Source organism: Hemiscyllium ocellatum, chromosome 13 (genome assembly GCF_020745735.1).
Source record: "Hemiscyllium ocellatum isolate sHemOce1 chromosome 13, sHemOce1.pat.X.cur, whole genome shotgun sequence".
Classification (NCBI taxonomy): domain Eukaryota; kingdom Metazoa; phylum Chordata; class Chondrichthyes; order Orectolobiformes; family Hemiscylliidae; genus Hemiscyllium; species Hemiscyllium ocellatum.
In genome coordinates, this window is record NC_083413.1 from 75,047,996 (window position 1) to 75,061,205 (window position 13,210).

General features: G+C 44.5%; 1 protein-coding gene across 1 annotated transcript in view; it reads left to right on the forward strand.

Moving 5' to 3' along the window:
* Positions 1-12,958, forward strand: part of LOC132821947 (erythroferrone-like) — an 88,902-nt gene extending 75,944 nt beyond the window's left edge. Inside the window, exon 8 of the mRNA XM_060834962.1 lies at positions 11,598-12,958. Within this exon, the coding sequence (XP_060690945.1) occupies positions 11,598-11,696 (99 nt within the window). The 3' untranslated portion in view covers positions 11,697-12,958. The remainder of the gene's footprint in view (positions 1-11,597) is intronic.
* Positions 12,959-13,210: the final 252 nt, after the last annotated feature.

Below are 13,210 nucleotides of genomic sequence, written 5' to 3' on the forward strand. Positions count from 1 at the left end.
AGTCCCTTTCTGCTTTAGTTTCCCTGTTTAAAAAAAAATTGATGCTTCAATTCATCCTGCCAAAGTGAATAACCTCACATTTTCCCATGTTATATTCTACTCGCCACTACTTTGCCCACTCTTCCAGCCTGTCCAAGTCCTTCTGCAGCCTTCCTCAACACACCTGTACTCCAATGCCCTCAGTTCCTTCATTCAGATTGTTAACAATATGTGAATAATTGTGGTCCCAACACTGACCCCAGTAGAACTTCACTAGTCACTGGCTGCCCATCCTGAAAAAGATTCCTTTATACCCACTCTCTGCCTTCTGCCAGTCAGCCAATCCTCTACCTATGACATCATATCTTTGTCCCTAACATCATAGGCTATTATCTTTTTTAGCAGCCTCCTGTCCAGCAACATGACAAAAACCTTCTGGAAATCCAAACAGATCATGTCCATTGGTTCTCCTTTGTCTAATTTATTTGTTACCTCCTCAAAGAATTCTAACAGATTTGTCAGGCATGACCTTTCCTTGATGAAGCCATGCTGAGTCAATCCTATTTTACCCTGCACTTGCAAGTACTCCACAATCTCATCCTTAAGAATGGACTCTAAAATCTTACCAACAACCGAGGGCAGGTTAACTAGCCTATAGTTTCCTGTCTTCTGCTTCCCTCCCTTCTTAAACAGGGGTGTTACTTTAACTATTTTCCTGGGACCCTCCCTTTTCCAGCAATTTCTGAAAGATCACCAATGCCTTCACAAACTCTTCAGCTATCTCCTTCAGAACTCTAGAGAATAATCCATCTGGTTTATGTGATTTATCTAACTTCAGATCTTTCAGCCTCCCCTGGATTTCTCTACCTGCCTCATTTATAGTGACACCCTTCTGACGCTGCTCACTGACTGAATTCGAAGTAGTTAATTTAAGGGGTGTGACTGCCTCTTGAAGCACTGCATCCAGATGACTCTGCCCCTCCCTGATGTGTCACAGTCGTCAAAGCTCAGACTCCAGCTCAGCAACTCTGTGGCAGAGTTCCTTAAGCAACAAACACTTTACCAACATGTGGTCACTATGAGCCACAGTAAGTTCCATAGCTCCCCCGTCTTGCAGGTACAACGTATTGACTTTTAAATATTTTCAGTCTTTTAGTTTGTGACTTGTAAATATTTCCGCTATTTACTTTTAATTGGAAAATAAACTATAATACGTCGTCAAATTAGAGAATTAGAGAAAATAGACAAGTCTCAGTTTTATGTTCAACTTAAAAGACAACATCTCAGTACTGCATTGAAACATCAAGTCTGTATTTAACACTGACTTAGAGGTGCCTGGGGTGGACAAAGTTAAACATCACGCAACACCAGGTTATAGTCCAACAGGTTTATTTGGAAGCACTAGCTTTCGGAGCGACGCTCCTTCATCAGGTGGTTGTGGAACAGAGTCATATGAGATGGACTTAATAGCAGCAGGATTGCAGTGTCATGGAGTGAAGTGGGAGTTGAAAGCACAGTGTTCTAATTCAGAGGTGACAACTCTGCTAACTGAGCCGCAGGTTACACATAATCGCTGTTGTTTAAAGATGTGTATTCTTACAAACTAATATCATATGTTCATTACCCTGGATATATAATGTACAGTCTTTTTGTAAATGACAGCAATCATATACACCCAGGTTATGCTTTATTCTTTGCTGAGGCTGCTTGTTGCCAGTATATCTGTAATGATGTGTGACAGAAAGAGTAGAATGTATTTAAGTGAGATTTCAATCAGCGCAGTATTTTGGTCTGTGATTTGATCAGACTGTGATGCCTTTCTGCATTCCATCACTATTAGATAGGACTGTCTTTAGATAGCACAAGATAACTTGCCTTGTAACTGAGCAGCATTGTACAAAACATGAAGACATGATGGGAATGCAACCTTTTCAATGTTGAACTTCCCTCATTTGAGTTTAGGAGTGCTTTGTAGTTCCAACTCTGCCTAAATACCAATTTCACTGACATTGCCACTCCTGCAGTATGAAGTAGGTAAGGGTCACCTCGAGTGTAACTGCTGACTTCATCTGTGGGAAGTGCACCCAACTCCAGCTCCTCAAGAACCATGTTAGGGAACTGGAGCTGGAACTGGATCACTCAGGAGGCGGAGAGGGTTTTTGAGAGGAGTTGCAGGGAGGTAGTTACTTCACAGCCACGTGAAGAAGATTGATGGATTACAGTCAGGAGTAGGAAAGGGAACAAGCAGGCAGTGCAGGGATCTCCTGTTTGTAGGGGTTCCCCTCAACAACAGGTATACCATTTTGGATACTATTGGGTGGGGGGGGGGGAGATTTGCTAACACTCTTTGGTGGTGTGGGGTGCGTTTAAACTAATACAGCAGGGAGATGGGAACCTGAATTGTAGTTCCAATGTAAAGGAGGTTGAGGGTAACGAGGTCAGGGATAGGGTTGCAGGGTCGTGAGAGGACACCAGCAATTAGGATATTGGTTTAAAATGTATGTACTTCATTGCCAGTAGCATCCAGAATAAGGTGGGTCAACCTGCAGCATGGGTTGGTACCTGGAATTTCAATGTTGTGGCCATTTCAAAGACATGGCTAGAGGAGGGACAAGAATGGTTATTGCAGATTCTGGTATCTAGATGTTTCAGTAAGAACAGAGATAATGGTAAAAGGTGCGCTGGGGTTGGGGGGTGTGGGGGGAACGGGGTGGGGTGGAGGTGTGGTGATGTTAATCAAGGGTAGTATTACAGTGGCTGAGAGAACCTTTGAGGACTCATCCACTGAGGTAGTTTTGGCTGAGGTTAGAAGCAGGAGAGAAGAGGTCACCCTGTTGAGAGTTTTCCATAGACCTCTGAATTGTTCCAGGGATGTAGAGGAAAGGATAGCAAAGATGATTCTCGATAGGAGTGAGAGTAACAGGGTAGTTGTTATGGGGGACTTTAACTTCCCTAATAGTGACTGGGAATATTATAGTTCAACAAGTTTAGATGGGTTAGTTTTTATTCAATGTGTGCAGAAGGGTTTTCTGACACAGTATGTAGACAGGCCAACAATGGGAGATGCCATATTGGATTTGGTTTTGGGAATGAACCCGGCCAGGTGTTAGATTTGGAGGTAGGTGAGCACTTTGGCTATAGTGACCGTATAAAGTCTGGTTGAAGATTTGTAGCTCGGGTGTCCGTTGTTGTGGTTCTGTTCGCCAAGCTGGAAGTTTTTGCTGCAAACGTTTCGTTCCCTGGCTAGGGAACATCATCAGTGCTATTGGACCCTCCTGTGAAGCGCTGCTTTGATGTTTCTTCCGGTATTTATAGTGGTTTGTTCTTGCCGCTTCTGGGTGTCAGTTTCAGCTGTAGTAGTTTGTATGTGGGGTCCAGGTCGATGTGTCTGTTGATGGATGTTCTTGCCGTTTCCGGGTGTCAGTTTCAGCTGTAGTGGTTTGTATATACCCCATATACAATAGCAATGGGCAGGGATGGGTATATAACACAGGGAAAGAGGTATAACTGGGGTAAAGACCATTATTATGCAATTAGGCAAGATTTAGGGTGCATCAAATGGGGAAGGAAACTGCAGGCGATGGACACACTTGAAATGTGGAGCTTACTCAAGAAACAGCTACTGTAGGTCCTTGATAATTATATACCTGCCAGGCAGGGAGGTAGTTGTCAAGAGAGGGAGCCATGGTTTACTAAAGAAGTTGAAGCTCTTGTCGATAGGAAGAGGAAGACTTATGTGAGGGTGAAGTGTGAAGGCTCAGCTAGGGGGCTTGAGAGATGTAAGTTAGCCAGAAAAGATCTAAAGAGAGGGCTAAGAAGAGTCAGGAGGGGATATGAGAAGTTTTTGACGGATACGATCAAGGAAAAGATAGGATCAAGGAAAGGCCTTGTAGAGATATATCAGGAATAAAAGAATGACTAGAGTAAGATTAGGGTCAATCAAAGATAGTAGTGGAAAGTTGTGTGTGGAATCTGAGGTCATAGGGGAAGCGCTTAATGAATACTTTTTGTCCGTATTCACATTGAAAAAGAGAAATATTAGTGAAAATATGGAGATGCAGGCTACTAGATTAGATGGTATCGAGGTTGACAAAGAGGAGGTTTAGCAATTTTGGAAGATCTGAAATTAGATAAGACCCCAGTGCCAGATGGGATTTATTCTCGGATTCTCTGGGAAGCCAGGGAGGAAATTGAAGAGCCTTTAGCTTCAATCTCTATGTCATCATTGTCGACAGGAGTAATGCCAGAGGATAGCAAATGTTGCTCCCTTTAAGTCGGGATAACCCTAGGCCAGTGAACCTTACTTCGGTTGTGGGTAAGGATTTGGAAAAGATTATAAGAGATAGGATTTATAGTCACCTGGATAGGAATGATCTGATTAGAGATAGTCAACATGGTTTTGTGAAGGGGAGGTCGTGCATCACTAACCTTATTGAGTTCTTTGAGAAGGTGGCAAAACAAGTGGATGAAGGTAAGGCGGTTGATGTGGTGTATATGGACTTCAGTAAGGCGTTTGATAAGGTTCCACATGGTAGGTTATTGCACAAAATAAGGAGTTTCAGGATTGAAGGTGATTTAGCAGTTTGGATCAGAAATTGGCGAGCTGAAAGAAGACAGAGGGTGGTGGTTGATGGAAAATGTTCATCCTGGAGCTCAGTTACCAGTGGTGTGCCACAAGAATCTGTTTTGGGACCACTGCTGTTTGTCATTTTTATAAATGATCTGGATGTGGGTAGAAGGATGGGTTAGTAAATTTGCAGATGACGCTAAGGTAGGAAGAGTTGTAGACAGTGCTGAAGGATGTTGTGGGTTACAGAGGGACATATATAAGATGCAGAACTGCGTTGAAAAGTAGCAAACTGAGTTTAATGCAGAAAAGTGTGAGGTAGTTCACTTTGGAAGAGGTAACAGGAATGCAGAGTACTGGGCTAATGGTAAAATTCTTGGCAGTGTAGATGATCAGAGACATCTCGGTATCCAGGTGCATAAATCCACCCAGTTTGAAAGGATTGTTAAAAAGGCATATGGTGTGTCGGTGTTTCTTGGTAGGGGGATTTAGTTTCAGAGCTATGAGGTCATACATCAGCTGTACAAGACACTGGTAAGGCTGCACCTGGAGTATTGCGTGCAGTTCTGGTCACCACATTATAGGAAGGATGTGGAAGCTTTGGAAGGGATTCAGAGGAAATTTACTATGATGTTACGGGTATGGAAGGAAGATCTTATGAGGAAAGGCTGAAGGAACTAAAGCTGTTTCATTGGAGAGAAGTTTGAGCAGTAACTTAATTGAGGCATATAAGATAATCAGAGTGTTAGACAGGGTGGACAGTGAGAGCCTTTTTCCTCGGATGGAGAAGGTTAACACGAGGAGACATAGCTTTAAATTGAGGGGTGATAGATTTAGGACAGATAGATTTAGGGTAGTTTCTTCACTCAGAAATTAGTAGGGGGTGGGGAACAGCCTGCCTAAAACAGTAGTAGACTCACCAACATTGAGGACATTTAAATGGACATTGGATAGACATATGGATAATAATGGAACGGTGTAGGTTAGACAGGCATCAGATTATTTTTACAGGTCGGCGCAACATCGAGGGCTGATGGGCCTGTACTGCGCTGTAACGTTCTATGTTCTATGTTTTTGAGGGCGGTCTGTCTACAAAGGTTATAGCAGAAGATCAGGAAAACCTCTGCCAACTTCATAGGCCATAAATTGTTGAAGTAACAGTTTTGTATCTCACTCAGACAGGAAATGGTTGTGTATCCATTATATACCCAATCTGCTTTTATTTTTCAATGAAATCTATGGAATACTGCGTTTAATTCCGGTCTCCCTGCTATAGGAAAGATGTTAAACTTGCAGGAGCTGAGAAAAGATTCACAAGGATTTTGCCAAGGTTTGAACTATAGGGAGAGGCTGAATAGGGTGGGGCTGTTTTCCCTGGAGCATTGGAGGCTGAGTGGTGACCTTACAGAGGTTTATAAAATCAAGAGGGGCATGAATAGGGTAAATAGACAAGGTGTTTATCCTAGGTAGGGGAGTCCAAAACTAAAGGGCACAGGTTTAAGATGAAAGGGAAAAGACTTCAGGGGCAACTTTTTCATGCAGTCGGTGGTGAATGTATGAAATGTACTGCCAGAAGAAGTGGTGGAGATGGGTACAATTACAACATTTAAAAGGCATCTACATGGGTTCATGAATAGGAAGTGTTTGGAATGCTATGGGCCAAATGCTGGCAAATGGAAGTAGATTAATTTAGGATATCTGGTCGACATGGACAGGTTGGACTGAAGAGTCTGTTTCCATGCTGTGCATCTGAATGACTCTATGAAGAATAAAGTCTGTTGGATGTAAAACAGGCATGATTCCAACGTGATTGTGCCCTATTCCGCCAAGTTAGGTTAAGTTTGTGGCCGCAATACTTAACACCCATTGAATCTGTCTTCACCGCTTCCTCCTTTAACATACAAATATTTTGGGACCTGTACTTGCACAGTAATGGATACAGTCTGTTCCGTTACCATGTGAACCCACCTTATAAGAAAGTTGCGTTATAGCAGCACCATTTAAACCAATGGGACCAGAATAGTGTTATAGCCAAGACAGATAAGGAAAGTTTGCATGCTGCAACTAATAGCCTAAATCCTCCAATCGCATTATAGCCAATTCGCATTGAGGAAATGCACGTTATAGCAGAACTGACTGTACTGAAACACAGAGTCGAAAAGTGTGGCGTTGGCAAAGCACAGCACGTCAGGCAGCATCCGAGGAGCAGGAGCGGGAGAATCAATGTTTCGGGCATAAGCCCTTTATCAGGAATGTGCAAAATGTCAACAGCTTTTGACTCTGATCTCCAGTATCTGCAGTCTTCAATTTCTCAAACACAGTTCATCATACCATAACAGAGAGCAAATTGCTCCCATTTAGTACCATCAGTGGAGTTCACCCTGTAACATGTCTGAGTTGCAGCATATGAGACAATAGTGTATTTCTGTTTACAAGGAGTGGAATCTTATAAGGCTGGAGTGATATGGGTTATGTCAGGAATTTTGGCAGAATCACACAACAAGTCACAGTGGCTCAGTGGTTAGCACTGCTGCGTCATAGCACCAGGTTTGATTCCAGCCTCTGGTGACTGTCTGTCTGGAGTTTGCACATTCTCCCCATGCCTGAGTAGGTTTCCTCTGGGTGCTCCGGTTTCCTCCCACAATCCAAAGATGTGCAAATTAGATGAACTGGCCATGCTAAATTGTCCCATAGTGTTCAGTGATATGTAGGCTAGGACCATTAGTCGGGGGTAAATGTAGAGTAGAGGGGTTAGGGGAATGGGTCTGGGTAGGTTACTCTTCGAAGGGTCAGTGTGGACTTGTTGGGCCTAATGGCCTGTTTCCACACAGTGGGGATTCTCCAAGTCCTGTGAGATCTGTCTCACCTTCTGGAGCAACTTGCTGCAGCAATTGGGCATTTGCCGAATAGTATGCTGAGTTTCTCGCTGGGCAGCGACAAGTTGTTCATCAAAGGAGAAAACTGCTTGATTCCACAACTCACCCCATGGACATTGAGCTTGCTATCTTACTAAGTGTGATGAGAAAGATAGATGACAAGAATTCTTGACATGGCGGTCAGACCAGGAAACTGGTGATCTCAGATCACCACTGGCTCTTTGTAGCTTGCCATCTCAGGGCACGATTGACAGGCACAACCACGCACATCCTTCATCTTTGGATACTGCCATCTGACCAGTCCGCGAACCCCTTACAATCTTCAAGACACCTCTCTGATCCAGTTGCAGGACACTTAGGAAGCACAGTCCTGCACTGCAGATCACAACAACTGGCACTGAAAGGCTGCAGCAAGGACACAGAGCAGAGACAGCCGCAGACTGCACCAGGGCTGCCTGCTTCCTGTCTTAGCGCTTGTTCACTTAGCGCCTACTTGCTTACTCACAGCTTCCATGCTTTGGCTTGCAATGCTATTGTGGTTAGTATGTTGGCAGTTCAGGCAGAGCTATAGGCTTCCAGAACTGCCGTGCTGACAAACTCTTTGGTACAGACACAGACTGCTTGCACACATCCCCCCAACCCCCGGGATCTCTCCGGGTTGAGGTGTTCTCTTCACGAGAGGGACATCAAAATGTCAATCTAATGCTGCAGCATGTGGCAGCTGATGTACACAATGTACGTTTAGAATCATAAAACTATAGAATCAGAATCCTTACAGTGCGAAAGCAGGCCATCTGGCCCAATGAGTCGACACCGACCATCCAAAGAGAATCCCATCCAGACCGTCCTCCCCACCCCATCCCTGTAACCCTGCATTTCCCATGGCTAACCCACCCTGCCTGCACATCTTTAGACAGTGGGAGGAAACCGGAGCACCCAGAGCAGACGCAGGAGAATGAGCAACCTCTACACCGACAGTAACGGGAGGGTGGAATTGAACCCAGGTCCCTGGAGCTGTGAGGCAGCAGTGCTAACCACCATGCCACCCTGTTTACTCAACTAAATGACCATATTGCAAACTGGATGGGAGCTCATCCTCACTCCAATTGCGGGGAGCCACTGTCTTTCAGGAGGTACAGTCAGTCATGGGCACAGTCTACACAAAGCCCTGGGGCTTAGTCACAGTCAGTTATCAGCTGAACAAAGAGACCTTGGGGTGCAGGTTCATAGTTCCTTGAAAGTAGAGTCACAGGTAGGTAGGATAGTGAAGAAGGCATTTGGTATGCTTTCCTTTATTGGTCAGAGCATTAAGTTTGGAGTTGGGGGTGACCTTAGAGAGGTTTATAAAATCATGAGGGCATGGATGGGGTAACTAGACAAGGTCTTTTCCCTGGTGTCAGGGAGTCCAGAACTAGAAGGCATAGGTTTAGGGTGAGATGGGAAAGATATAAAAGGTACTTAAGTGGCAACTTTTTCACACAGAGGGTGGTGCGTGGATTTAATGAAATGAGAAGAAGTGGTGGAGGTTGGGTACAATGACAACATTTAAAAGGCATCTGGATGGGCATATGAATAGGAAGGGCTAGAGGGATATGGGCCAAGTTTTGGCAAATGGGACGAGACTGGGTTGGGATACCTGGTAGCATGGACGAGTTGGAGCAAAGGGTCTGTTTCTATGCTGTGACTCTATGACAAGCCCAGGAGCAGAAGCAGTCACTGTGAAGGCCAAGCAGCACCAGGTTCAGGGAAAGGTCACTGCAGCAGACCCCCTCAGGACCCAGAGGAAGACCACAGGGTTTCACTCCTATATTTCCTGAGTATGAGCGAGACGCAATGCCAACAACGGCTTCACATGTACCAGGGCACAGTGACAGAGCTGGAGTGGGCCCTAAGAGCTTCAGGAGTAGGAGGCCACCCTCTCCCAGTGACTGCCACTTTGAACTTCAACTGGCCCCTTTCAGAGAGCAGTGGGAGATCTGTGTTGCATCTCTCAGTTGTGCACACACAAATGCATCAGGATGGTGACAAATGCCATCTGTGAAAGTTCTGATCACTATTATCACTTCCTGGAAGTGTGTGCCTGCTACCCTGGCATCTGCCATGACTCCTACAACCGAGAACAATTTTATACCCCCACTGAGCCTGAGAGTCCTGACAAGGCTGGTTACTGGGGGACAAGGGCCATGGCTATGACCATGGCTCATGACATCTTTGCTCAAGCCTCCTGACTAATGTGGAGCACAGATACAATGCTTTCAGCAGGGCCGTGGTGGAGCAGACGACAGGGCTGCTGAAGATTTGGTTCCAGTGCTTAGACCATCCGAGAAGAGGGGAGAGGTTTATGTCGGCTTTAATCCTAATAGAGTGTGCTGCATTACCTTGACGTAGTGTGCTCTGCAACTGGCAACAATGGGGATATAATGGAAGCTGAGGAACGGCTAGAGGCGAGAATGGGAGTCATCTTCTGAGGAGGAAGCTAAGGACAGTGAGGAACACAGCAACTTCAAGATCCACAAGCCAGATTGATATCCACTTCCAATCGACGGGAATGAGGAATAGCAGACCATCGTGGAATGTTAAATTGTACCAGTAATGATACCAGTCTTTGATTTGCATTATGGGAGGGAAATGTTCAGAATTGTCCAGTTACTCTCCTTTGTGACAATGACAGGCTGTAGATGTTGGGGAGGAAAGAGCGACTTAGAGAGGGTGTTTAGACCAGATGAAGTGAAGGACAGGTAAACTGTATGACCTGATGGTTAAACAGTAGCTGGGATAAGAGATGGGGTTGTATGTGCAAGGGAGTGCCAAATGTACCGTGAACTTCTGGTTTTGTGCTGCTGTGCCATTACATTGACAGAGCGGGACAACATCCATTGCTAATACTTGTCCGAATGCACAGTGGCCTTTCAAAGTGGTACAGGCAAGGGATGCCAATCTTGCAGCAAATGTCTCCTGAGTGATGAGGTGTTCTCAGAACAGCATGTGGTAAGATGGGGAATGAATCAGTCATGAGAGACACCACAGCTGCAGAATAGGTAGTTAATAAGGCAAGTTTGGGAAGATACAGTGAGAAATATTCCTTAGCCTCATGGCAAAATCCCTCCGAAAAACTTGATGTAACTGGCCAAACTAGACAAAAAAAAATCTAAGATCCAGGCTAAGGTAAGTGCATGGAGTTAGGCCACAGATCAGCCATTGAATGGCAAGACAGGCTTGAGGGGCAGAATGGCCCATTCCTGTCCCTGAATTCCTACGATGTCCACTATAGATCCTCTGTTGTATGACAGAATGGCTTCAACGATTTCTGGCTCATTACCCACAGGGATACGTACTCTCCTTCAACCTTACAAATTAATCCTACTCCCCTTGCTCTTTGCTGCAATATTTTCCTTTTCAAGCGTAAAGTCAAATCATATTTTGAAGGCTACTACTGAAACTGCTTCCACACAGGGCATCTTTTTTTTGGCCTTACATCCCCTCTTATTCTTTCGACAATTGCCTTAACTCTGCGTCGTATAAGTACTGACCCTCATTCCAATGCAAACACCTTTTTTTGCTTACTTTGTCAAAATCATTCATAACTTTCAGTTCTTCTATTAAATCTCCCTTTAACTTCTTCTGCTGTGAGGGATACAGACTCAGTTTCACCAGTCTCTCATCCTCATCACTATTTGGGTAAATCCCCTCCACATGTCTCCCGTTATATCCTATGTCTCAATCAATAGAGCCAAGAATTATGTATGCGCATAATACCAGGTTTGTCAAACACCATCAAAGTTATCTGTCACTATGTTCCTAACTCCCTTTGGAATTGGACCATTTGATTGAAATTGCCTCCCCTTCATTGTCATTCAAATATGCATTACTTCAGATTTCTCCGTTTTTAATTTCAGCTCCATTTCTTTTCCAACTTACTGATGTATTTTTGCTGTTCAAGAGCAAAACAAAATGGCAGAGTGTTCTGTGTTCGTAATGGGGGCTGAACCCGTTCTGTGCATGCTTGTTGTATTATGTTCAATTAGCATTGAGCTGTACCTATTACTTGTTAACAGCATCAGCCTGACTGGAAATGCAGTAAAAGGGGATGAGGTGTTGCACATATAGTTTCAGTGGGAAGCAGAAGTTGACTGAATTGGGGTTCACTGGTCTTGACAATTCTGTTCTCTCCACAGACCATGCAGTATATCTCTGTCTTCGTTGACAACAGATCTGGTTTTGCTGTCACCATCCGAAGTGGCTCGGATTTCACAGGGATCTTCCTGGGCACGTAGAGGCAGCCAGTGGAATGGATCCTTGGACCTGCTCGACTCCCTTCTCTCCTCCTTCTCTCCCACGTTAAGACTCCCTTTGCCAATCCGTCCCCTGCAATATCGCATCGCCCATGAATTTACTCCTGCAGTGGGGAGGGCAGATAGCAAAGAGCACTCGGGGGCAATAGAGACATTAACCAGAATTTTTTTGTGTGTGCGTGTCATGGACCTCTGGGGATATTCTGGAGAAATCTTTTTTTCGTGTATTTGTTTTAAATGACAATATTTTCCCTGAGTGACTGTCTACTGTTGGGAATATAATATCATTGTATTTCAAAGCTCTTGATGATGTCAGAAGATGACTTGAAATTTGCTTGCAACCCTGGATGTATCTTTAAAATAAGGAGTTGCATTTTCGCAAACTCGGCCATTCAATGCCCATTTCACAAGCGTGAGGACTGTTTAAAAAGTAGGACATTCTCCCACTCTCCCTGAAAAGCTGCAAATCCCAAAACTTATCCATTCCCTATATTTTAAAACAATTCAATGCATACTGCCTCAGAATTTGCCTCACCTTTTCCAAATGTGTTGTTTTTGTCTCTGGCTCTTACAGAAGAATGTAGAAGGGGAAAGAATCTGAAGCCTGCATGTCGGCAATGAATCTTAAACTGGCTTCCTCCCCAGTGAAAGAGAATGGTGTTAGGATATAGATCCCAGCCCATATTCTACTGCCTGTGTGGCCCAACTCTACAACCATTCCCACACTAAGTGGGCAAGATGGTCAGTGTTAGATCTGGCAAAGTGGTGGGGGAGGGGGGGATGTCAGGAGCTTAGAAATAATTCATTATAAATCATAAATTTGTTGAGTTTTGCATCGTATTGCTCAGTGTCTGAGCTTTGGCTTTCAATTGGGTTTGGTTGAAACAAAGAAGAGTAGCGGGGGCTCCCGAATAGATCATGGAGATGACAGTCTTGGGAGTTGGGAGTGGGATTTTGGTGGGTGAAGGGTTGGGATTTCCAACGGGATGTGTGGTGTGAAACCGAACCAAACTGGGGAAAGGGAAGCCCGTTGTTTGGTCTGTCAGCTGATAGACAAGAGCTTTGAAGTGGCTGACATGGTGACAAGTTGATTTTTCAATCCTCCCTTGCCTGCCCCCGATGGCAAGGTTGATACAAACACCAGTGGTGCAGTGATCTGACTGACCCGATGCTCACATCCTGGTATAAGCTGCTTTGTTCTGTAGAGTTGATAAAACATTAATAAACATCATTCTGAAAAGACAGGCCGGTGTGAGATGCACAGACTAACTCAGCAATAGTCAGCACCTCATCAGCTGATTTTTTCAAACTGAAGAATAAACTTTGTTTTAAGGACTTAAAGGCTAGGGAGGCTAATTACATCAGAACCTCGCAAACTGTTATTCACACCTAGATAACCAGTAACCTACCCATAAATCATCTGAATTCCTCATTTGGATTCCAGCCAGGAATTCACTCCTGGCTATCCATTATTCTCAGGTAAAGTGGCAGGATGT